This window comes from Staurois parvus, unplaced genomic scaffold (genome assembly GCF_062004578.1).
Source record: "Staurois parvus isolate SC_StPar_1 unplaced genomic scaffold, SC_StPar_1.0 ptg000829l, whole genome shotgun sequence".
NCBI lineage: Eukaryota > Metazoa > Chordata > Amphibia > Anura > Ranidae > Staurois > Staurois parvus.
The window spans coordinates 512,474-537,961 of NW_028318625.1; the positions used below are offsets into that span (position 1 = coordinate 512,474).

The 25,488-nt window shown below is 40.1% G+C and overlaps 1 protein-coding gene across 4 annotated transcripts in view; it reads left to right on the forward strand.

The window, feature by feature from the left end:
* CTNND2 (catenin delta 2) overlaps positions 1-25,488 on the forward strand; it is a 529,941-nt gene that overhangs the window by 409,310 nt on the left and 95,143 nt on the right. For all 4 annotated transcript variants that reach the window (XM_089655247.1, XM_089655250.1, XM_089655248.1 and 1 more), the window contains exons 18-19: positions 3,154-3,364; positions 25,397-25,481. In XM_089655247.1, coding sequence (XP_089511373.1) covers positions 3,154-3,364; positions 25,397-25,481 — 296 coding nt within the window. The remainder of the gene's footprint in view (positions 1-3,153; positions 3,365-25,396; positions 25,482-25,488) is intronic.

Consider the following 25,488-nt stretch of genomic DNA (forward strand, 5'->3'; position numbering starts at 1 on the left):
GCTGCTTCTCTGATCCTTCTGGTATAACTGCACCCCCTTGTTCATCTTCCTAGCTTTCTTTGAGTTCCCCTGCTCCTTAGGGCCTTTGCTTCCCACTCTTTTATCTCTCTGAATCTTCAGTGTCCTCTAGCAGTTCAAGACCCTGACCACAACATTGACCCTTATATCGACACTAGTGTTTTATGCGGCAATTCCCATTGTGGAACATTCAAAAGACCTTCCCTGATAAGAGTAATTTTCAAAGATGTGGCAGTTCATGTAACAACTATCTAGTGCTAGTAATTTTGAGTCATCTTCGAGTGGGACTGCCCTGCTCAAATCCTCACTAAAATCTCCCACTACCTGTGCACCTTTGACTATTCCTGCTATGTAGCAGATTTTTTCCATTCACCCCTCTATGGTTTGTAGGATTGCTGGGGAATTCACTTTTAGCATGATGCCCCCTCTTCGTGCAGTCTCTCAATCCTTTTTTGTCTCTCTAAAAGGAGTCTATATTTTTGGCAAAGCACCAAATTGATATCTTTGGACCAATAAGTCTCAGATACTAATCCTTGGTGTCCTCTTGCCTACTCTTTCTCCAGAACAGGCAGGTTCTGCATCATTGGGGGATCCCTATATTAATATATCTTTTCATCTGGAGGATGCAAGATCTTCGCCTCTGGAAAGATTTGAAATATGTGCAACAGACCATGTGACTTACTCTCTATGCTGGACAGTGTTGAGTGTATTATTCATGACGACAGTGTCTTTCCTGGAGTCAAGATATTGTCCTTTAGATCCCCTCTTCTGATGAAGAACAGTGGGGTTTCTGCAGGTGAGTGTCCTTCCTTTCTCCCTTGCAAGGAAGTATCCATTGCTGGAAAGTCCTGTATGCCTGGAGGCTCAGCAGGTAAGACAAACTGTTACCCTGCTGCAGATTTATCCTAAGTGGGATAGTGCATGTCTGAAGGCCTTTGTGGGAATTTATTATACCGAACAACAGTTTTTTTTCAAAAGTTTTGCTTCCTGAACTTTTGATGGCTATGATAGACGCTTTTAAACTGAATACAAATATCATGTCAGAATTACTGTATCACATAGAAATATGAAATTAATTTTAATGACTATAATGTATTTAATCGCATAATGTTTCTGACTTCATGAGTTAACAGGGCTAAAACTGCTTTGCTGCTGATTTGTGTTTGTACTCAGTGTCTGCTGCATCTTGCTGCAGTGTTCAACTATATTCAGCCAGCATTGTTGGATTCCAGTTGCCCTGATACCATTTATGACAATGTTCTGCTGAAAACTTTCATCATATTTGCCACTGATTTCCTAGATTTTTGAGAAAGAAGTCCAAGTGAGAAAGCAGAAAAATATTCTTCAGTGACATGTTGCACTTCTGGTCTTGTACACTGTAATAGGTTCGTCAACTAGCTGAATGCAGTTTGTTGCTCTGTAGTTGGCAGGACAATTATCAACATTTCCAGGTGATTATCTCTGTCACCACTAACAAATCTTCAGATTGCTTGACATTGATGATGCATCTGATCTGTGGACCAACAAAAATGCCTTCCTTTATCATGGTATCAGTTATTTTTTTAAACATCTGTCTTCACCTTCCTTGTTCATCCCTTTCAGAAAAATTTTCATCAGTTTGAGTTTTATGTGAAGCGGAGGCAAAAATATCTTTAGCAGACAACAGGTGGTTTATGTGCCACATTTTTCTGTCCAGGTAGCAAATTTTCTGGCCATTTTTTTTAATGTGATTCTTTTTGCATGGCTGCCTCATTTCTGTATACTTGCATACAGTTCTTTACATACAGTACTTATATTCACAGCAGAACTTGGTATAATCGAGCTGCATTCAAAGCAGCACAGCCATTACTTTTGGATCTCTACGGACGGATATTCCAGTTGCACTCAGTGTATTGGATGTGCTTACTATGTAAACAGGGTTTACATTACCATTGTGTAACAAAACAGCTTAACATTGATGAATAAATAAAGAAGCAAAGTTCTAGTGAGTCATGCTCAGAACCCAAAGCTGTGGACAACTGTTGATGTTAGTGCAAAAAACAAGGTTGTCAACCTGTGGAAAGAAATTTGTTAAAGAGAAATTCTGGGTATGGATAATTTCTGCGTATTTACATTGGTCGTCCGCTAACCTTGTTGATTTAGTTGTCCTTCTCTGCACTCTACAACATCCTTTTTTGTGAACTGGTGGTCAAAACAGACATATTGATATATATATATATATATATATATATATATATATGTGTGTCGTACATGGGAACAGTCTCTTTAGGCAATAAAATATTTTCTTTGTTCTAGAATCTGCAGATTGGCACTGTTTGCCTTTGTTATGACCTACCAGAACAGCTAGATCCTCTGCACAGTTGTGTTAGAGTCTTGGGATTCACACCAAGACTTTGTAGTAAGTTATTCTGTTGTGGTGAGGCAAGTCTCCCATTTTCCTAAATATGGAAATAAACCTCTGACCACAGACCAGATCTTCTTTGATGTGCGGGCTTAGTTCCCCTATAGCTGACATTGGGCATTCGTCCCAGATGGAAAATCCTTACCAAGGATGTGAGCCTTTGCATTTGGGGTGGAGTTCCGAGCCCCCTATTAGTGCAAGGTCATTGGTCCCCATAGGAGTCCAACCCTTTGATCATTCTTCTAGAGCTTTGAACAATACAGCTGGCCCTGATTTACTGGACTACCATTCTGGAAAGACATTCAGTGCAAGTACAGTCCAACAGAGCTATGGTGGTGGCATACGTGAACCATCATGGGGCATTAATTAACAAAATCCAGCTGAATCCAGTTAGGTGGAACACATTCTGAGATGTGCGGAATAGCACCTGGCCATTTCAATAGTGCACAGTTGCATGTTTTGTGTGTTTGGGAAGAATGTAACCTTCCGTTTTTTCCTACCTTTCTCTGCTTTTCTAAAGCTGAACTATACAGCGCATATAGGGGTACAGGCCCCTTTTTTCCTTTTTTGTTTTGCAAAATGTCCAGCCCTCTTTTAAGTGGCAGTATGCTCATAGTGTTGTAACCTTCAGTGACGTTTGGAGTATTTTATGGTGTGTACAAATAAATCAGAGAATGTCATGTTGTGTTTCACATTGTATTTTTAATATAATGTTTTCTTTTTCTCTAACATAGGCAAATATGCCATGAGAGACCTGGTTCACCGTCTTCCTGGGGGGAACAACTGCAACACCCTTTCTAGCAAGGCTATGTCTGATGACACTGTCACTGCTATATGCTGCACCCTGCACGAAGTTATTACTAAAAATATGGAAAATGCCAAAGCCTTACGAGATGCAGGAGGCATTGAAAAGCTTGTTGGAATTTCGAAGAGCAAAGGAGACAAGTATGCTAAATTGTGCTTTACCAATTTATATTCTATACAGTACATTACATGGTACTCTGATAGTCATGAATATTACATCTTTGGTGGGATTTGTATAAAAGGCATATCAATTATTGGTTGGTATGTAATGGGGTTGATTTACTAAAGACAAATAGACTGTTCATTTTGCAAGCGAGGTTGCGCTCTTCAAGGAAATTATCCCCAGAGCTTAGTGAATGAGATGAAGCTCTGCTAACTTCCATCATCCAATCATGTGCAAGCAAAAATGCATTTTTTTGTTTTCCTTGCATATTATTGGATAATCTTTGCAAAGTGAATCTTTGCCACATTCGCTAAGACTTGGGAAAAATCCCCTTGTGAAGTACAACTTCACTTTCAAAGTAAACAGCGTATTTACCTTTTAATAAATCAATCCCATTGACTTCAGTTTGAAAATCGAGACAGAAAGAAGTAAGTTAAATCTAGTGAACTGTATGACGCTTATTCTTACAGCAGTATGCATTTAAAGGGTCAAATAATTCAAAATGATATTTCAGTTATATGTGAAACATGATTAACTAGGATACCACCTGGCATCTTATATCTCTTAGGTGCTACTAATTTAGATTAATGAGTGGAGTAGAGGTGGACTTTTTAAAGGAACAGAAACAGGTCTTTGAGAGCCAGAATTCTTGCTGTTTCTTAGGTGTTCAAATACTAATGTTCAGCAGTGCAAGACAAATAAATTCTTAAAAAATCATACAATGTGATTTCCTGATTTTTTTTTTAATTCTTTCTCTCAGAGTGGGAATGCACCTACAATGTGAATTTCAGACCCCTCAATGATTTCTAAGTGGGAGAACTTGAAAAATCGCAGGGTGTTCAAATACTTCTGTTCCTCACTGTATATGGGATTAATCCACAACTCAAAATAATTTTTAATGAATAAAAATGTAGTGGATAGTAGAATTAAATATTTTGTTGGCATTAGTAGGCTGGCTATTATTTTAATAGCTCTAGATAGATCATATCTAGAGAGAATTATAAATATTCATCTTGGTGATGTATTGATTGTAACCACCTTTACGCTGACTGGAAAACAGTGTTTAAAATTTAAAATGCATTTACATAAAAAAATACATTTTTGTTGTCACTGAAGCTAAACCTACAACCCCAATTCCAAAAAGTTGGGATGCTGTGTAAAATCTACATAAAACAGAATGCAGTGATTTGCAAACCCATATTTTATTTACAGTAGAAAAAGAAAACCTATCAAATGTTTAAACTGAAAAAATGTACCATTTTAAAGCGGTAGTAAACTGCAAAAAAAAAAAATCTAAAAACCGCTTCTCCCTGAAAGTTAAGAGCATAATGTGCTAGTATGCATCACATCCTAGCACGTTATGAAAGACTTATAGGCTTCCTGGGGCTTCCATCTTCTCCAGGTCTTCCTTCCGGGTTCCTGAGCTGCAGCCGTTTGGCGGGAGTCTCAGGCCATGACATGGCTCTCTTAGTGGACGGCAAGCCGTCCATTGAGAGCCGTGGCCCCATCCGCCAGTGACACCACCAGGCATTCTGAAGTAAATATTTCCTAAACGGTGCACGTTTAGGAGATATTTACAGTGCCTACAGTTGAGCCTTAATAAAGGCTTACCTCTAGGTAATACATAAAAAATTACTTTACTACCACTTTAACATAAAAATAAGAACATTTTTAAATCAACGGCAGCAACACGTCTCAAAAAAGTAGGGACAGGGTCATATTTACCACAGTGTAGCAATCCCTCTTTTTTTTAACAACTTTTATGTTCAATTGGTAAAAGGTCTGGACTGCAGGCAGGTCAGTTAAGCACTCGGACTCTTCTGCTACGAAGCCAAGCTGTTTTCATTGATACAGCATGTGGTTTAGCATTGTCCTGCTGAAACATGAAAGGCCTTTCCTAAAAAAGACATTGTCTAGATGGGAGCATATGCTGCTCTAAAATCTCAGTTTATCTTTCAGCATTGATAGTGCCTTTCCAAATGTGCAAGCTGCCCATTCCATATGCACTACTGCAACCCCCATACCATCAGAGGAGCAGGCTTTTGAACTGAGTGCTGATAACAAGCCAGAAGGTCCCTCTCCTCTTTAGTCTAGAGGACGTCACGCCCATGATTGCCAAAACAAATGTCAAATTTTGATTCGTCTCACCACAGACTAGTTTTCCACTTTGAAACAGACCATGTTAAATGAGCTTTTGGCCCAGAGAATACAGGGGTGTTTCTGAATCATGTTCAGATATGGCTTCTTTTTTGCATGATAGAGCGTTTACTGTATTAACAGACTGATTTTTGGAAGTATTGCTGAGCTCGTGCAGTGATGTCCATCACAGAACCATGTCTGTTTTTAACGCAGTTCCATCTAAGGGTCCAAAGATCACGGGCATTCAATCTTGCTTTTTGGCTTTTTCCCAGAGATTTCTCCAGATTCTCTGAATCTTTTGATAATATTATGTACTGTAGATGGTGGCATATTTAAAGTGTGCAATTTTATGTTGAGGAACATTATTCTGAAATTGTTTAGCAATTTTTAGATGCAGCTCTCCACAGATTGGTGAACCTCTGCCCATCTTTACTTCTGAGACTCTCTAAGTTGCCCTTTTTACCCAGCCATGTTACTGACCTGTTTCTAATTAACCTAAAATGTTTTTCCAGTGCTTCCTTGTTAGTACCACTTACTTTTGCCAGATTTTTGTTGCCCTGTCCCAACTTTTTTGAGATGTGTTGCTGCCATCAATGCCCAAATTACTTTATTTTTTTCTTAAATCATTGCATTCTTCTTTTATGTAGATTTTACACAGCTGCCCAACTTTTTTGATTTCATGTTTCACTTTACTTTAAAAACAGCAGCTTGGCATTGCATGGCATTATTAAGCTTATGATCTACCAGAACTCCCAAATCCTTCTCCACCATTGATTCCCCCCAGTTGTAGTCCCCCTAGTAAATATATATATATATATATATATATATATATATATATTTTTTTTTTTTTTTTTTTATTGGTATCTGTGTCAGTTAGTCTCAGTGTGTTTTAGGTAAAAACAAAAAAACAAAATGCGCACTATTGTTTCCAGGCTATAGTAAAGGTACAAACAACAAATAACATACACATATAGTATCGCTGCGTTCGTCAAGAGCTGGAAAATGTATTTTGTTCTTTGGTGGTAGGTTATGGTAGTAAAAAGAAACACACAGCTAAATTTAAAAAAAATGATTTTTTTACTATTTTGGGCCAGTTTTCCTTTGATATTAAAAAAAAATCAGGAGATATCCATCTACCATCTACCACCAAATGAAAGCCCAATTTGTCCTAAAAAAACAAGGTATAATTCACCTGGATGTACAAAGTAGTTGTGATGATGTGTATGGTTTTACTAACACATGTCAAAGTTGTAAAATTTTACTTAGGCTTTAAGATTTGTTTTACCCTTAGACGTGAAAGGTTAAATCTCATTTGCCACATAGTTGCCCAATTAAACAGTACATTTAGTCAGTGTATAGATCAGTGTCAGCTGCAAAGACTGAAACAGTGCTTTTAATCCCAGACTTTACAGTATATCGTTTATAAATATATTAAAAAGTAAGGGTCCCAACACACAATCTTGGGGTACACCACTAACAACCCTAGACCATTCAGAGTATGAATCATTAACCACTATTCTCTTAATACGAGCTTTAAGCCAGTTTTCTATCCATTTACATACAGATTTTTCTAAGTCTGTAGACTTTACCTTAAACATTAGCCATGTGTGTCAAACGCTTTTGTAAAATCCAAGTATACCATGTCCACCGCCACCTCTCTGTCCGAGGTTTTGCTCACCTCCTCTTAAAAACAAATCAGATTTGTTTGACAACTTCTGTCTTTCATGTATCCATCTGTTGCTTAAAACTATAGAAGTTAAACTAACAGGTCTATAATTACATGGTAAAGATCTTGATCCCTTTTTAAATATAGGCACCACATTAGCCTTACGCCAATCCAGTGGTAATATGCCAGTCATTAAAGAGTCCCTAAAAATTAGAAACAATGTCTCTGAAATGGCAGAGCTCAATTCTTTAAGGATCCATGGGTGTATGCCATCTGGTCCAGGTGCTTTATTATTCACCTTTATTCTGTCTAAATATTTTATCATATCAGTTATGATCCAATGTGGATCATCTGGAGCTGTGTCAATACCATGCCCATTATGGACCAGAGCTCCCCCATGCTCCTTTGTATACACAGAGCTGAAGAAGGTATTTAACAAGTTTGCCTTCTCTTTGTCCCCAGTCACCCACTCTAGATTATTTTGTAAAGGGCCTACATGCTCAGACCAGACCTTTTTACTTGAAGAATATATATACTTGAAGAATATATTTGAATAATTGTTTGGGGTTGGTCCTGCTATTTTTTGCAATTTGTAGTTTGTTTTCATTTTTTGAGGCCTTGATTTCCTTTTTACATATTATGTTATATTCTTTGTAATGTTTAAATGATGATAGCGTTCCTTTATCTTTATATATAATAAAAGCTCTTTTCTTAATATTTATAGCTTTTTTAACTTTGGCTGTAAACCACATAGGTTTAATGTTTAGTCTTTTAAACTTGTTGCCCATGGGAATATATTTTGCAGAGTGTTCACATACAGTCTTTTTGAAGAACACCCATTTCTGTGTTGTGTTCATCGATGCCAATATTCCCTCCCAGTCTAAGTCTTGGAGAGCAGCTCTCAGCCTTGGAAAACTAGCTCTCTCAAAGTTGAGCGTTTTTATTTTTCCCGAATGTGCTTGTTGTTTACAGCTAACAATAAATTAAATCATGTTATGGTCACTGCTACCCAGATGTTCTTCTGTATGGATATTAGTAATAAAGCAAACATCTCAAGAAAATTGTATAATGTATGGCCAGCCTTACCTAGAAGTCTATCACTTAACACCCTGAACTCTAGCCCAAGCCATTTACCTTATCCTAAACTTAACAACAGTTGACACACTAACCCTTAAATTATACCCTAAATATCTTATTGGATGCCAGAATTAAAGTCTAATGCTGAAATCACTAATGACCTGTTATTTTATGATCCCTTCCTCTCCTCTGCTGAAACTGATTTTTGAACTATTCTTTTTATAAAAGTAGTCTTGTGTATATTGCTTGGAGAACAATGCCTTTAGCAATAAAAATCATTCTAACTGTCAATTTTCTAGTCCAGATTTATCTTAAAAATAAATACCTGTTTATTTGCCTTGTGGAAATGTACCGTATGTAGGCATGGTACATAAATTACACTACTTTACTTTACAATATTAATATTATCCTATACAGCTATGGTGTTGATCTACTAAAACTGGAGAATGCTAAACTGGTGCAGATCTGCAGAGAAACCAATAAGTTTCCAGATGTTTATGTCAAAGCTTAGTTGAAGGTAGAAGCTGATTGGCTTTCATGCACAGCTGCACCAGATTTTGCACTGTTCAGTTTTAGTAAATCAACCCATATGTATTTAATATAGCAATATAATGTGCAATGTTTGCAAACAAAGTACCTGGGGTTTCCCTTCATCTATACCAGATCCTCACCATGGATGAAGGCCTGGTACAGATGTTAAGGAGCAACACACACAAGAAAAAAGCAGTGTGGTGCTGACCTAATAATAAATACCAATCCCTTATCCTTGATGGTCTGGCAAGGCATGTTGGTACCTAGCAATGCTGCTGTAGGAAGTGTCCCCACCCTGCCAGATGTAAACAAAGGAAAAGAGAACACTGGCATCTTTAGGTATGTAAACATGGGTATTTTGGAGGTTTTTTTCATACCAGTTGGAGGGGAGCTAATCTTATCCCTGAGGTGGGCTTTAGTTATGTATTTATTAAAATATTTATAACAATTGATATTAAAGCTGTGCACCTTTTTACAACATTGTTGCTTTCGTTTAGGCCTGTATGCTCCCAGGGACAAATACACGAAAAAACAAACTGCTTATGTTTCAGGCATTTGTCCCTGGATACATACTGTCTTAACTGTGCATATCACGCAGTGCATTGTCTAGTGGCAGCAACTTTCACTCTCTCTTAGTGGGGCTGGACGGTGCGCCTGTGCCCTCCAGCCACAACTAAATGCTGGAGCCTTATGCACTGGGATTAAATGCTGCTTAATATGCCTAATATCTTTTCTTAAAGATAATGCACAGATTTAAAATTGTACAAATACTACCTTAATATGCTGACACAACATTCACAGAATTAACAAGGATACATCCAAATACAGACCATTTTTAACATGTTGACATTTGTCAACATATTACAAAAATGGAGTACAATTTGGCATAAGTACATATACAGTTGTGTTCAAAATAATAGTAGTGTGCTGAAAAAAGTGAATAAAGCTCAAAATCCTTCTAATATCTTTTATTTCCATATACACAAATACATTGGGAACACTACACATTCTATTCCAAATCAAATCATGAAGAAAAATATATAAAATTTGTATTGTTCCTCTAAAAAAATTGAAGAAAAGTGAATATTAGACGGTTCAAAAAAATAGCAGTGTTTGTATTCTTCTTCACAAACTCAAACAATCACTATATAAACTGAAAAATGTTTGAAGACTTTGCTTTCCTTTGAATGACTTCATGAATATTTGGTTGTATAACCACTGTTTCTGAGAACTGCTGTACATCTGTGTTGCATGGAGTCAACCAACTTCTGGCACCTGTGAACAGGTATTCCAGCCCAGGATGATTGGACTACATTCCACAGTTCTCTATTTCTTGGTTTTGGCTCAAAAACTGCATTTTTGATGTCACCCCGCAAGTTTTCTATTGGATTAAGATCCGGGGATTGGGCTGGCCACTCCATAACCTCAATCTTCTTGGTCTGGAACCAAGATGTTGCACGTTTACTGGTGTGTTTGGGGTCGTTGTCTTGTTGGAACACCCATTTCAAGGGCATTTCCTCTTCAGCATAAGGCAGCATGATCTCTTCAAGTATTCTGATGTATTCAAACTGATCCATGATCCCTGGTATGCGATAAATAGGCCCAACACCGTAGTATGAGAAACATCCCCATATCATGATGCTTGCACCACCATGCTTCACTGTCTTCACAGTGTACTGTGGCTTGAATTCGGTGTTTGGGGGTCGTCTGACACACTGTCTCCGGCCACTAGACCCAAAAAGAACAATCTTACTTTTATCAGTCCACAAAATGTTGCGCCATTTCTCTTTAGACCAATCAATGTGCTCTTTGGCAAATTGTAACCTCTTTAGCACGTCTTTTTTTCAACAGTGGGACTTTGCGGGGGCTTCTTGCAGATAGCTTGGCTTCACATAGGCGTCTTCTAATTGTAACCGTACTCACAGGTAACTTTAGACCTTCTTTGATCTTCCTGGAGCTGATTGTTGGCTGAGTCCTTGCCATTTTGGCTATTCTTCTATCCATTCAAATGGTAGTTTTTCGCTTTCTTCCACGTCTTTCAGGTTTTGGTTGCCATTTTAAAGCATTTGCGATCATTTTAGCTGAGCAGCCTATCATTTTCTGTACTTCTTTATATGTTTTCCCCTCTCCAATCAACTTTTTAATCAAGGTACGCTGTTCTTCTGAACAATGTCTGGAACGACCCATTTTCCTCAGAATTTCAGAGAGAAATGCACTGTAACCAGCATGTACAGCATTTGCTGCCTTCCTTCCTTATATAAGAGCAATAATTGCCATCTGTTTTTCCAAGAATGAATGACCTCACTAATAGAACTCCACACTGCTATTATTTTGAACATGCCCCTTTCAATTAGTGATTCAATTACACAGAATCAGCAGCATGCATGTCATGACTGTTGGGTCTGTTGGATTTCTATTATTCTACTACACCTGCTAGTAAATTATTTGCTGTGTAGAAATATCATTTCTACCAAAAACAGTGATTGATCAGGTTAGTGATGTCTGACTGCTATTTTTTTTAACACAACTGTACTTATTGTTACAAGGTCCTGCATGTCTAAAGGAAGCTTAGCATATACAACAGTTCTGACCTGACTTTTAACTCAGAATAGTGGAAGAGATTGAGGGAACAGCCTATCACACATTGGAACTGATGAACAGATGACTATGCAGGTTTTATATTCCTATTATGTATGCACAGTGAGTTTGTCAGTAGATGCTGTGCTACCTGAGAGAGATGATTAGATGGTATGTGCTGAAACTGCACTGTTTAACATTGTGCCTTAATGGAAACATTGACCATGAGTACCCAATTACCTGGCTTGAATGGCAATATAAAACACTAAGCTGATATCTACAAGTGTATGTTATCAAACTGAGGAACTCACAGATTATTATTTTACAGGATTGATATGGTACCATATAAAGGGAGACAGCACAGTTACAATATATTAAAAAACAAGAGGTTTAAGAGGGCCCTGCTCATAAGATCTTATATTCTAATAGGGTGGGGCAAGTGGTACAAAAGGTTATAACCTGTGGGGGATGAGCTGATGGAAGTGATAAACGTTTAGTTGGAGGTGTGATCGGCGATAGCCGGACAGATTGCAGTAGAGAATTTCAGAGGATGGGAGAGGCTCTGGCAAAGTCCTGGAGATGAGCATGGTAGGAGGAGACAAGGGAGTTTTAGAGCAGGAGGTCCTGAGAAGAGCAGAGAGGACAGTTTGGGTGATATTTGGAGACAAGATTAGTGATGTACCTTGGGGCAGAGTTGTAAATGACTTTGTATGATGTTGTTAGTATTTTGAATTTAATTCTCTGGGCAATGGGAAGCCAGTGGAAGGATTGCCAGAGTGGGATGGCAGATACTGAGCGGTTGGTAAGGTAGATGATTCTGGCAGCAGCATTCATGACAGACTGAAGAGGGGATAGCCTACGGAGAGGTAGGCCTATGAGGGATTGCCATAGTTAAGGTAAGAGATAACAAGGGAGTGAATGAGTAGCTTAGCGGTTTCACTAGTTAAAAAGGGGCGAATTTTAGAGATGTTACAGAGGTGAAGTTTACACACTTTTGACAGCGATTGGATTTGGGGCCAAAAGGACAAGTCACAGAGTCTAGGATTACACCTAGTACCTTGAGGAGAGGGACTGATAGTTGCATTATTGATCTTGATGGAAAAGTAATGGAGGAGAGCACGAGTCAGGGGGAATAATATCAGCTCGGATTAAGAGAGATTTAGTTAAAGGATGAGGTGCGACATCCTTGCAATATGTCAGTTTTAGTAATGTGAGAGGAGACTAGAGGAGTGAGGTGAGGAGTAGATAGATAAATTTGGGTATCATCAGCATAGGGATGGTATTGGAAGCCATCAGAGGTACATAGATATACAGATCTACTGGACATTTTTGCTATACGGTGCTGTGTTATTTTAACCACTTGCCTACCAGGCACCTATACCCCCCTTCCTGCCCAGGCCAATTTTCAGTGTTCAGTGCTATCACATTTTGAATGAAAATTGCGCGATCATGCAACACTGTACCCATATGGAATAATTTGTTTTGAGACAGATAGAGCTTTCTTTTGGTGGTATTTAATCACCTCTGGGGTTTTTTATTTTTTGCTAAACAAACCAAAAACCACAGAAAATTTTGAAACAAAAAAGTTTATTCTTAGTTTCTATTATAAAATTTTGTAAATAAGTGATTTTTGTCCTTCACTGATGTGTGCTAATGAGGCTGCAGTGATGGGCACTGATAGGCTGCACTGATGGGCACTGATAGGCGGCACTGATGTGCACTGATGAGGAGGCACTGGTAGGTGGCATTGACATGCAGCACTCATATGCCACTGATAGGTGGCACTGATAGGCGGCACTGACTGGCGCTGATAGACAGCACTGACTGGCACTGTTAGGTGGCACTGACACTGTTAGGCGGCACTGGCAGACACTGTTAGGCGGCACTGACGGGCACTGACAGGCACTAATAGGCGGCACTGATGTGCACTGACTGGCACTGATAGGCGGCACTGACTGGCACTGATAGGTGGCACTGACTGGCAACACTGATAGATGGAACTGACTGGCATTGATAGGTGGCACTGACTGGCACTGATAGAAGGCACTGAAAGGCAGCTCAGATGGGCACTGAGATATGGCATTTATGTGCACTGGTAGGCATTGATATGTGGCACTGATGGGTACTGGCAGGTGGCATTGATGAGCAGTGACAGCTGTCTTTGATGGACACTGACAGGTGGCACTGATGATCAGTGTACATGTCCCCCGATTACCGGCTCTCCTTTCCTCATGAGCGGTCAGCATGACAGCTCGTGAGGAGAGAAATGCCAATAACTGGCATTTCCTTATTTACATGTGATTGGACACAGTTGATCACATGACAGAGCCGACGTCTTTGGCTCTTTCCGTTGATCAGTGATCCACTGTGTCCGAGGGACACAGCGCACCACCGATCACCGTGCTGCGCCCTGCCAGAGCCGCGCACTCACGGTTAGAGTAGGGGGACATTATATGACGTCCTCCCAGAACGGGAGAACTGCCCTGCGCCTGTCATTTCCTTATATGGCGGGCGGGAGGCGGTTAACTGACAATTGCGTGGTCATGCAATACTATGCATAAATTTAATTTTTTTTTCACACAAATAAAGCTTTCTTTTGGTGGTTTTACATTTTTTTGTGCTATAAAAGAAAATGTTTAAAAAAACGTTTTTTAACTTTTTGTTATAACATTTCTTCATAAATTTAGGCCAAAATGTATTCTCCTATATGGGTTTGATAAAAAAAACCATAATAAATGTTTATTAATTGGTTTGCGTGAAAATAATAGCATATACAAATGATGGTGTATATATACTGGATTTTTCTTTTTTTTTAAATTAGTGATAGTTTTTTTTTACTAGGGATAGTAGAGCAGGCATTCTGACACTGGCTAACAGACACAGACATGACCAGTGACACTAATACAGTGATCAGTGCTAATAAAATGCACTGACATTGTACTAATGACACTGGGCAGGAATGGGTTAACATCTGGGTTAACTGTGTGTCTAACTATATGTAATGTGTTGACTGCTGTTTTACTAGGGGATGTGACAGTTTTTTATCTCCCTTTTCAGGGAGACAAAAACCAGCACATCCCGCTGTCAGTAGGGAGATTTGTGTTGTTTACCAACACAGATCTGTCTCTTGTCACTAGCTCCGAGGTGAATCATCAGCTGGGACATGTTGACTGGCATGTCAGGGAGCGAATGACAGCGTGGGTAGGCAGGCACGCCCCCTACCCGGAAGAGCACACACACACACACACATATATATATATATATATATATATATATCTACACAGGGCTCGAAATTTCCACTCGCCTGCTCACATTGGCGAGTGGAAATATGGTGGGGGAGACTGTGTGAAGACTGCAGCGGTGGACACAGTTACAAGCACCGATCTCCCTGTATGGCTTTCAATGAAGCAGCTGGAAGCCACAGAGGGAGAGGAGGAGTTGCAGCTTCCAGCTGCTTCATTGAAAGCCATACAGGGAGATCGGTGCTTGTACCTGTGTCCACAGCTGCGCCGATCATCCCGGACTGTCAATTAGATTTCTCTTTTTTGGCCCCCCTCCTCTGTGCCCAGCGCCTCCCCCAATCCGCCACACCAATAGGAGAGAGAGAGGCTGGATCTGCTCTGCCTCTCCCTGTGCCCACCCACACTCCAGTCTGTGCAGCTTCTCAGAAGAGGATGTGTGAGCCGGAAATTGTATACAGAGCAACCAGCAGCCCTGTAATTCTTCTGACTGAGCATGTGAGTCCTTCCCTCCTTCCCTCCTTCCTTCCTTCCCTTCCCTCCTTCCTTCCTTCCCTTCCCTCCTTCCTTCCTTCCCTTCCCTCCTTCCTTTCCTTCCTTCCATCCTATTCCCCTCTCTTCCCTTCTTCCCTTCTTCCCTTCCTCCCTTCCTTCCTTCCTTCCTTCCGTCCGTCCGTCCGTCCGTCCGTCCGTCCTTCCTTCCTTCCTTCCTTCCTTCCTTCCTCCCCTTCCCTCCATTTCCTTCCTCCCCTCCCTTCCTTTCCTTCCTCCCATCCCTCCTTCCTTTCCTTCCCTCCTTTCTTCCTCCCCTCCCTCCCTTCCCCCCTTTCCTCCCCTCCCTCCCTTCCTTCCTCATGACCTTGCTTCCTTCCCTCCCTTCCCCCCATCCTTCCTTCCTTCCTTTCCTTCCCTCCCTTTTTTCCTTCTTTCCATCCTTCCTTCCTTCAATCACTTCCTTCTTTCCAAATGTCTCTCTCTCCCCTCCTCCTCTTTCCTATTTTGTCCTCTAGCAGTAGCACTCATGAGTGCAGCCAAAAGAATTTAGTTTTGTGTTGTTGGTCCCATGTAGGGACATCAGATGTAAGGGGGGACTATGATGGGACACCTGATGTAAAGGGAGATTCTGATGGTTCACCTGATGTAAAGGGGGACTCTGATCGGACACCTGATGTACAGGGGAACTCTGATGGGACACCTAATGTAAAGGAGGACACCCAATGGGTGTATATTTAAGATTGATTTTTGTAACTTTATTCTGCATAAAACATTTAAGAGTGTCATTTCATGGGATAATTTACGAGGGTGTATTTAGGCGCGGGGCAACTGGGTGAGTAACTCTTAAGGCCTGGCTAGTAGCTCAGGACTTGAAATTTTGAGCCCTGCAGATATACAGTTGTGTTCAAAATAATAGCAGTCAGACATCACTAACCTGATCACTGTTTTTGGTAGAAATGATATTTCTACATGGCAAATAATTTTCTAGCAGGTGTAGTAGAGTAATAGAAATCCAACAGACCCAACAGTCATGACATACATGCTGCTGATTCTGTGTAATTGAATCACTAATTGAAAGGAGCATGTTCAAAATAATAGCAATGTGGAGTTCTATTAGTGAGGTCATTCATTCTTTGAAAAACAGGTGGCAATTATTGCCCTTATTTAAGGAAGGAAGGCAGCAAATGTTGTACATGCTGGTTACAGTGCATTTCTCTCTGAAATTCTGAGGAAAATGGGTTGTTCCAGATATTGTTCAGAAGAACAGCGTACCTTGATTAAAAAGTTGATTGGAGAGGGGAAAACATATAAAGAAGTGCAGAAAATGATCGGCTGCTCAGCTAAAATGATCGCAAATGCTTTAAAATGGCAACCAAAACTTGAAAGACGTGAAAGAAAGCGCAAAAATACAATTCAAATGGATAGAATAGCCAAAATGGCGCGGACTCCGCCAACAATCAGCTCCAGGAAGATCAAAGAAGGTCTAAAGTTACCTGCGAGTACTGTTACAAATAGAAGATGCCTATGTGAAGCCAAGCTATCTGCAAGAAGCCCCCGCAAAGTCCCACTGTTGAAAAAAAGACGTGCTGAAGAGGTTACAATTTGTCAAAGAGCACATTGACTGGCCTAAAGAGAAATGGCGCAACATTTTGTGGACTGATGAAAGTAAGATTGTTCTTTTTGGGTCTAGTGGCCGGAGACAGTAGTTTGTCAGACGACCCCCAAACACCGAATTCAAGCCACAGTACACTGTGAAGACAGTGAAGCATAGTGGTGCAAGCATCATGATATGGGGATTTCTCAACAAGACAATGACCCCAAACACACCAGTAAACGTGCAACATCTTGGTTCCAGACTAACAAGATTGAGGTTATGGAATGGCCAGCCCAATCCCAATCTTAATCCAATAGAAAACTTGTGGGGTGACATCAAAAATGCCGTTTCTGAGGCAAAACCAAGAAATAGAGAACTGTGGAATGTAGTCCAATCATCCTGGCCTGTTCACAGGGGCCAGAAGTTGGGTGACTCCATGCAACACAGATGTACAGCAGTTGTCAGAAACAGTGCTTATACAACTAAATATTCATTAAGTCATTCAAAGGAAAGCAAAATCTTCAAACATTTTTCAGTTTATATAGTGAATGTTTGAGTTTGTAAAGAAGAATACAAACTGCTATTTTTTTGAACAGTCTAATATTCACTTTTCTTCAATTTTTTTAGAGGAACAACACAAATTTGATATATTTTTCATCATGTTTTGATTTGGAATAGAATGTGTAGTGTTCCCAATGCATTTGTGTGTATGGAAATAAAAGCTATTAGAAGGATTTTGAGCTTAATTCACTTAATTCACTATTATTATTATTAAGTCACCTTGTGGCAGAACTTTTTCGGTTCTGTCTTCTCCAATGTGGTATAGTTCTTCCATCCTAGATGCGAACTCCACTCTAGTTATCCAATCCTTAATATTTGGGGGATCCTGAATCTGTCAGTACCTAGCAAACAGTTCTTTTGCATAATTTATTAAATGAAATGGCATTGTGTTCTTATATTGTTTTCCCGCAAGATCAGTATTATGAAATAAGCAGACCCAGGGATCCTGCCGAACACTAATCCCTGTTATCTCATGTATTTGTTGTATTACTTCCTGCCAGAAATGTTGTATCTTGGGACAGTCCCACCAAATGTGTGCCATTGTTCCTTTCTTCCCATATCACCTCCAACGTAAGGGTGAAAATTCTATTTGTTGGTTATGTGCCACACTAGGTGTAACATACCACCTTGCTAAGCATTTATAGTTCATTTCTACAGTGTTCATATCCACCGCCCCATGCACCAAGTTAAACATTTTCTTTTTTTCTTGTACATTTAGTTTACTTCCTAATTCCTTTTCCCACTTTTCCAAGGATGGTGGTGAGACAGATCCAGATAAACCAGTAAGAATTTTATAAATGCGAGAGGTTACATGCCTACGTATTTTATCCGTACTAAAAAATTGTTCCTTTGGATACATGTCCTCTGTCATCCTTAGAGGCTGTGGGAGTTCTGCCACAAGGTGTCTTAATTGATAATAACGCCACTTGTCACACCTAAAAAAAAACTTTCCTCTTTATTTTTTTAATCTATAAAAGTGCACAGTTCCCCTATTTCTAATCTTTTTTTAATGAAAGCAAAGTGAAAGAAAATCCTTCAAATAACTGTTCAAGCTCATGTGGCTTTTCCATTCAATTCAAGGGTCCAAGAGGACACCATGGTTGCTGCCAAAGATCTGTCTAGTATCACTGGAGTGTGTCCCTTGAAAGATTGTAAGGAGGCTACCATTCTGTCCTTGGGCCCTGTGAGTACAGGCACTGAGAGATTTTGGGGACTTTGCGTGCTTTCCTACCCCTCTGGTGCTTTATAGCCAGCGTGGGTCTGAGAAAAAGAGAACACTGGCTAGTGTTCTGAAGAGCTTGTCCGATTGTTGCCACTGCACAGGACTTTGCTCAGTTTCTGTTATGTTTGGGCTTCCTCAGTCTGCCATAACTGGCTTGTACCTGAGGAGCTCTGCCCTGCTACTACTACTACTGCTAAAGGGACTTTACTCATTCCTAAACTACTCATTGCTATTACCAAAGAGAAGTCTGCTATCTGCTTCTAGCCAGGACTTCAATAGTGCTCAACTAAGAGATCAGTTAGATGTCCTCAGCTGTAATTAGTTCTAACTCTGGAGTATCCTACTGAATTTCCCATCCCTATCCCCAGTTCCACACTAAAAATACAAAATACAATATCCCCTAGACTGGTCATTGAAGACAATGAGCAAAAGTGTGTGCGCACGCCTGACTATAGACAATACCTTGTGCCTGCCTACAGGGCGAAGATAGAGGAGACTCGGGCAAAATACAAGCGGCTCCTACGGGGGTAGCGATATACTTAATTTTCATTATAATTATCATCAGTGTAAGTGTAAGTACGTCATATGTTTGGAGGCACCATCTTATTCTGTAGTTAAATAATAAGTGCTGTGCAATTTTGTGTAATATATAATGCTTGCCATTTCACTTGCTCATTAGATTTGTTTAGTTCTTTTATTGAATAAGGCATCTAATATTTTCCACCTTCTGCGCTTTAATAATCTTACTCCTGATCTGGGCAGGAAAAGGAAAGCAGCCGTCAGTCCTTTTCAACCCCCATCTCTGTCCCAAGGGTTGCTTTCTAATTTGATTGCTATAGACCTTTTCATTTTTTTCATTGGTTTTTAGTAATTCAGTTGCTTCGTAATAGAATACCCTTACCGGGCATTAACAACTGGGGCTATTGTCCCTTTCGTACAGCTGGCAATTAACAGGCAGTGTGGGCGGTGCCAAGTCCTGCTGGAAAATGAAGTCAGCATCCCCATAAAGCTCGTCTGCGGAAGGAAGCATGAAGTGCTCCAAAATCTCCTGGTAGATGGCTGCATTGACCCTGGACTTAATGAAGCACAGTGGACCAACACCAGCAGATGACATGGCTCCCCAAATCAACACAGACTGTGGAAACTTCACACTTGGCTTCAAGCATCTTGCAGTGTGTGCCTCTCCATTCTTCCTCCATACTCTGGGTCCTTGGTTTCCAAATGAGATGCAAAAGTTGCTCTCATCTGAAGGGAGGACTTTGGACCACTGAGCAGCAGACCAGGTCTGTTTTTCTTTAGCCCAGGTAAGACGCTTCTGAAGTTTGTTGTTCAGGAGTGGCTTGAAAAGAGGAATACGACATTTGAAGCTCATGTCCAGGATCCGTCTGTGTGTGGTGGCTCTTGATGCACTGACTCCAGCCTCAGTCCACTCCTTGTGAAAGTCCCCAACACTTTTGAATGGGCTTTTCCTGACAATCCTCTCCAGGCTGCGGTCATCCCTGCTGCTTGTGCACCTTTTTCTTCCACGTTTTTCCCTTCCACATAACTTTCTATTAATGTGCTTTGATACAGCACTTTGGGAACATCCAACTTCTTTTGCAATTACCTTTTGAGGCTTTCCCTCCTTATGGAGGGAATCATTGTTGGTTTTCTGCACAACTGCCAGGTCAGCAGTCTTTCCCATGATTGTGATTCCTACTGAACCAGACTGAGAGACCATTTAAAGGCTCAGGAACCCTTTGCAGGTGTTATGGCTTAATTAGCTGATTAGAGTGGGACACTTTGAGCCGAGAATATTGCACCTTTTCACAATATTCTCATTTTCTGAGATTGTGGATTTGGGGTTTTCTTGAGCTGTAAGCCATAATCATCACAATTATGACAAATCACGGCTTGAACTATCTTGCTTTGCATGTAATGAGTCTGTCATATATTAGTTTCACCTTTTATGTTGCATTGCTGAAATAAATGAACTTTTGCACGATATTCTAATTTTTCGAGTTTCACCTGTATAAATATATATGTCTTCCAATGCATGAGTCTATATAGAAATATCAAAGTATGTGAACACCAGTAATAATACAATGCTGGTATTATTTCTCCAAACATACACTATATTGCCAAAAGTATTGGGACGCCTGCCTTTATACGCACATAAACTTTAATGGCATCCTAGTCTTAGTCCGTAGGGTTCAATATTGAGTTGGCCCCGCCTTTTGCAGCTATAACAGCTTCAACTCTTCTGGGAAAGCTGTCCACAAGGTTTAGGAGTGCGTCTATGGAATGTTTGACCATTCTTCCATAAAAGCATTTGTGATGTCAGACGAGAAGGCCTGGCTCACAGTCTCCACTCTAATTCATCTTAAAGGTGTTCTATCAGGTTGAGGTCAGGACTCTGTCCAGGCCAGTCAAGTTCCTCCACCCAAACTTGCTCATTCATGTCTTTTTGGACCTTGCTTTGTGCACTGGTGCGCAGTGATGTTGGAACAGGAAGGGGCCATCCCCAAACTATTCCCACAAAGTTTAGAACATGAAATTGTCCAAAATGTCATGGTATGCTGAAGCCTTAAGAGTTCCCTTCACTGGAACTTAGGGTTCAAGCCCAATCCCTGAAAAATAACCCCACACCATAATCCCCCCTCCACCAAACTTTACACTTGGCACAATGCAGTCAGGCAAGGATCATTCTTCTGGCAACTGCCAAACCCAGACACGTCCATCAGATTGCCAGTCCAAAGAACACATCTCCACTGCTCTAGAGTCCAGTGGTGGCGTGCTTTACACCACTGCATCCAACGTATTGCACTTGGTAATGTAAGGCTTGGATGCAGTTGCTCAGCCATGGAAACCCATTCCATGAAGCTCTCCATGCACTGTTGTGCTAATCTGAAGGCCACATGATGTTTTGAGGTATTTAACTATTGACTTTGCAGATAATTGGCGATTTCTTTGCACTGTGTGCTTCAGCATGCGCTGACCCCACTCTGTCATTTTACGTGGCCTACCACTTCGTGGCTGAGTTGCTGTTGTTCCCAGTTGCTTCGACTTTGTTATAATACCACTAACAGTTGAACGTGGAATATTTAGTAGCAAATAAATTTCATGGATGGACTTATTGCTCAGGTGGCAACCTATCACGTTACCACTCTTGAATTCACTGAGCTCCTGAGAGTGACCCATTTCTTCACAAATGTTTGTAGAAGCAGTCTGCAAGCCTAGGTGCTTGATTTTCTACATCTGTGGCCATGGAGGTGATTGGAACGCCTGAATCCAATTATTTGGAGGGCTGGCCCAATACGTTTGGGTAGATGGCTGCATTGACCTCGGACTTAATGAAGCACAGTGGACCAACACCAGCAGATGACATGGCTCCCCAAATCAACACAGACTGTGGAAACTTCACACTTGGCTTCAAGCATCTTGCAGTGTGTGCCTCTCCATTCTTCCTCCATACTCTAATGTAAGGCTTGGATGCAGTTGCTCAGCCATGGAAACCCATTCCATGAAGCTCTCCATGCACTGTTGTGCTAATCTGAAGGCCACCTGACGTTTTGAGGTATTTAACTATTGACTTTGCAGATAATTGGCGATTTCTTTGCACTGTGTGCTTCAGCATGCGCTGACCCCACTCTGTCATTTTACGTGGCCTACCACTTCGTGGCTGAGTTGCTGTTGTTCCCAGTTGCTTCGACTTTGTTATAATACCACTAACAGTTGAACGTGGAATATTTAGTAGCAAATAAATTTCATGGATGGACTTATTGCTCAGGTGGCAACCTATCACGTTACCACTCTTGAATTCACTGAGCTCCTGAGAGTGACCCATTTCTTCACAAATGTTTGTAGAAGCAGTCTGCAAGCCTAGGTGCTTGATTTTCTACATCTGTGGCCATGGAGGTGATTGGAACGCCTGAATCCAATTATTTGGAGGGCTGGCCCAATACGTTTGGCATTATATTGTATATATATGCAAAATACGAATGCACAAAAATATAAAATAAACCAAAATCAAATATAGAGTGTCAACAAAGGAGACGGTCTATTGTTTAAAACTTGTACAAATCCATCAATCTGGTGTCATCCCAGTATCCCTAATCTGTGCAGTCCCACACTGTGCAGTGTGCAAATCCTTCCTTTGCATCTGTCACAGCCATACTTCTTCTGTGTGTACTTTTCAAAATCCCACTTGTGCTTTATTGATAATTTGGTGTGTGAGTGTTGGCTGGCTCTAATGGCTGTTTATGCAATGGGAGAGGTAGTGGTGGAATATTGCTCTTTATTTTATATTTTTAGTAATTTTCCACTATACATTATAGAAATGCTCAAAAATCCACGACAGTCAGTTAATGGAGACTATGGGGTTTATTTACTAAAACTGGAGAGTGCAAAATCTGGTGCAGCTGTGGATGGTAGCCAGTCAGTTCCCAACTTCAGCTTGTTCAATTAAGGTTTGACAAAAAATCTGGAAAATTATTGGTTTCAAAGCAGAGCTGCACCAGATTTTGCATTCTCCAATTTTGGTAAATCCCCCCCCCCCCCATGCATTTAAATATTAGTCCGTTACCGCTATTATTAGGAGATCCCTTCATTTTTAGCTTTGATTATTAATGATATTTAGAAAGAAATTATGCTGTATGCTGAGTACATGCTCCTGTTTTTGGAAGGCACAGGACAACCCCTACGTGCAATACCGGATATAATTCCCAAGTTTGGACATTATTCTGGACTGTCCCCTCCTATTACATTAGGTTCCATTACCTCCTCTCCCCTAAATGTCAAGTTCTACTTGCCTGTCCAATCAAATGTCTGAATTTAGAGCCTTATAACTCCACAACCTGGGTTGATACATAAACCTCATCCATGACCACTGCTTGCCATCAAAGGCTGTTTGTCACAGCACATAAAGTCACTGGGTTGTAATACTTATGACTAAAGCAGGCAAATACTCCCTGTAAAGCTGTATGTATGTGCTGCTTCACAGATTTTCATTTTAGTCGACTTGCTGACTGCAAGCAGCCCAGGCACCAAAGAAGCCATGCACCCCCAAACATCACATTTTCACCTCTATACTTTACAGTTCTTTTGAGGTTCTTCTCTTGAAATGCTGTCTTTGGTTTGCAGCAAACATGTTTAATGCTACTGTCACCAAGTAACTCCTTGATTGATTAGTCTACAACACATTCCAGAAGGCCTTGTCTTTGCCTATATGTTCACTGGAAAATTATAATTTTGCTGTAATGCTCTTTTTAGAAAGCAAATTATTTTTTCCCCCAAATTCCTTTGCAAAGCAAACAACTAATTTGCTTTTAGTACAACAACCCCTATATCTGAGTTCTTGAAGAAAATGTTATCCATGTTTGCCAACTCAGAATGCAGGGGCCAAAAGCATGCATCCATGCCTTCTCTTCCAAGGAGATACCATTGCAGTCCCTATTAATGCAGTGCGCACATGCTTTGATCTGGAGCCACCTGCATCGGCCATATGGGTTCTGTTAAAAGTCCCAAGCCTAAAACGAAGAGAACAAACACATACTTTCTTTGCTGTGATACTTTCTCTGAAATCTTTTTTCCGGTTGGCGTGCGTGCGTCTTGACGTCACTTCTCTAATGCGTTTAGTCACTTCCGGACTTCGTCTGAAAGGATCGAAACGCGTTAGCGGAGTGACGTCAAGACGCACGCACGCCAACCGGAAGTGTCACCGCAGCCATTTTGTTGGTTGTATACATGTGGTTTCAACCAAAAGTTTGTTCAGTCAGTACAGAGCCATTGAGAGAGCAATGTTGGAAGCTGGATTTTCCTGTTTTTAATGTAAGTTACGATTAAATTTGTTTCTATAATGTGAATTCTGCCTAAGAGTCTTTGTTTCTTTATGAGGAGTTTGGAGGAATACCCCTGAAATGAAGGATTGAAAGATATGGATTCCCTATGTTAGCCCATGCTTGAGAATAACTTCAAGAGGGTAATAGTACCTGGTATCACTTTTGGCTGGATTATAGAGGGTACTAGTACCTAGTATCACTATACACAAGTGGTTGGAGTGATCACGAGTTTTTCACGTTTTGGGTTTTATTTATTTATTGATTTATGAAGTGGGAAAATAAGTAAACATTTATATATTACTTGCACAAGTTTTTTTTTTTTTTTTTTTTTTTGATTTTGTGTTTTGCACAGAGTGAAGTACATATATTTAAAAAAGATAATACACTATGAATTTTCTTTTTTCCTTTTTTTTTTTGAGGTTTTCATGGAATATTTAGGATCAATTTCCTTTTAACTGGATTGAAGTGAAAAAATTTGGAAATTGGATTTTGGACACATTGGGATTTTATTTTATTTTATGGAATTTTATTTTGTGATTTTGAGACATAATTGGGAGTGAATTTAATTGAACACAATTTTAAGTTTAAGTGACTAACATTTATTTTGATTGTATAAATTGATTATATTTGTAGATTTTATTTGTAGATTTTATTTTGGGATTTTATGGGGGATTTATATGTTTTATCACGAAAAGGATTTGTTGGATTGTATACTTTCTAGGGAGAAAGTGTGACTTTTTGGTGGGAGTGGAAGGGAAGGAGTTTATTGATTGATTGATCAGCAGGACAGCCAAGCAGCTAGCATCTTTAAAAAAAGAGGTTAGCATTGGTAGCCTAAATATTTCATTAGTGCAGTTGTCTTTCAGTTGTTGAGCAGCACTGTCTCTAAACTATAAATAGGGGTAAGATTAGATTAGATCAGATCAAATCAGAAAGAATAATTGAAGGTTATTTTTTTTAGTTGTACATAAGCCTTCAATTATAAAACAAAAGATATAAATATGTACAAAACTACCACAATTAGTCCACTGTATGCAATTAATAAAATGTGAAAATGTATTTTTACGTATTGCTTTCCTTCCAAAAACAGGCATTCGCCGAAAGTTGTGAAGGCAGCATCTCAGGTTCTTAACAGCATGTGGCAGTACAGAGACCTCAGAAATCTCTACAAAAAGGTATGTT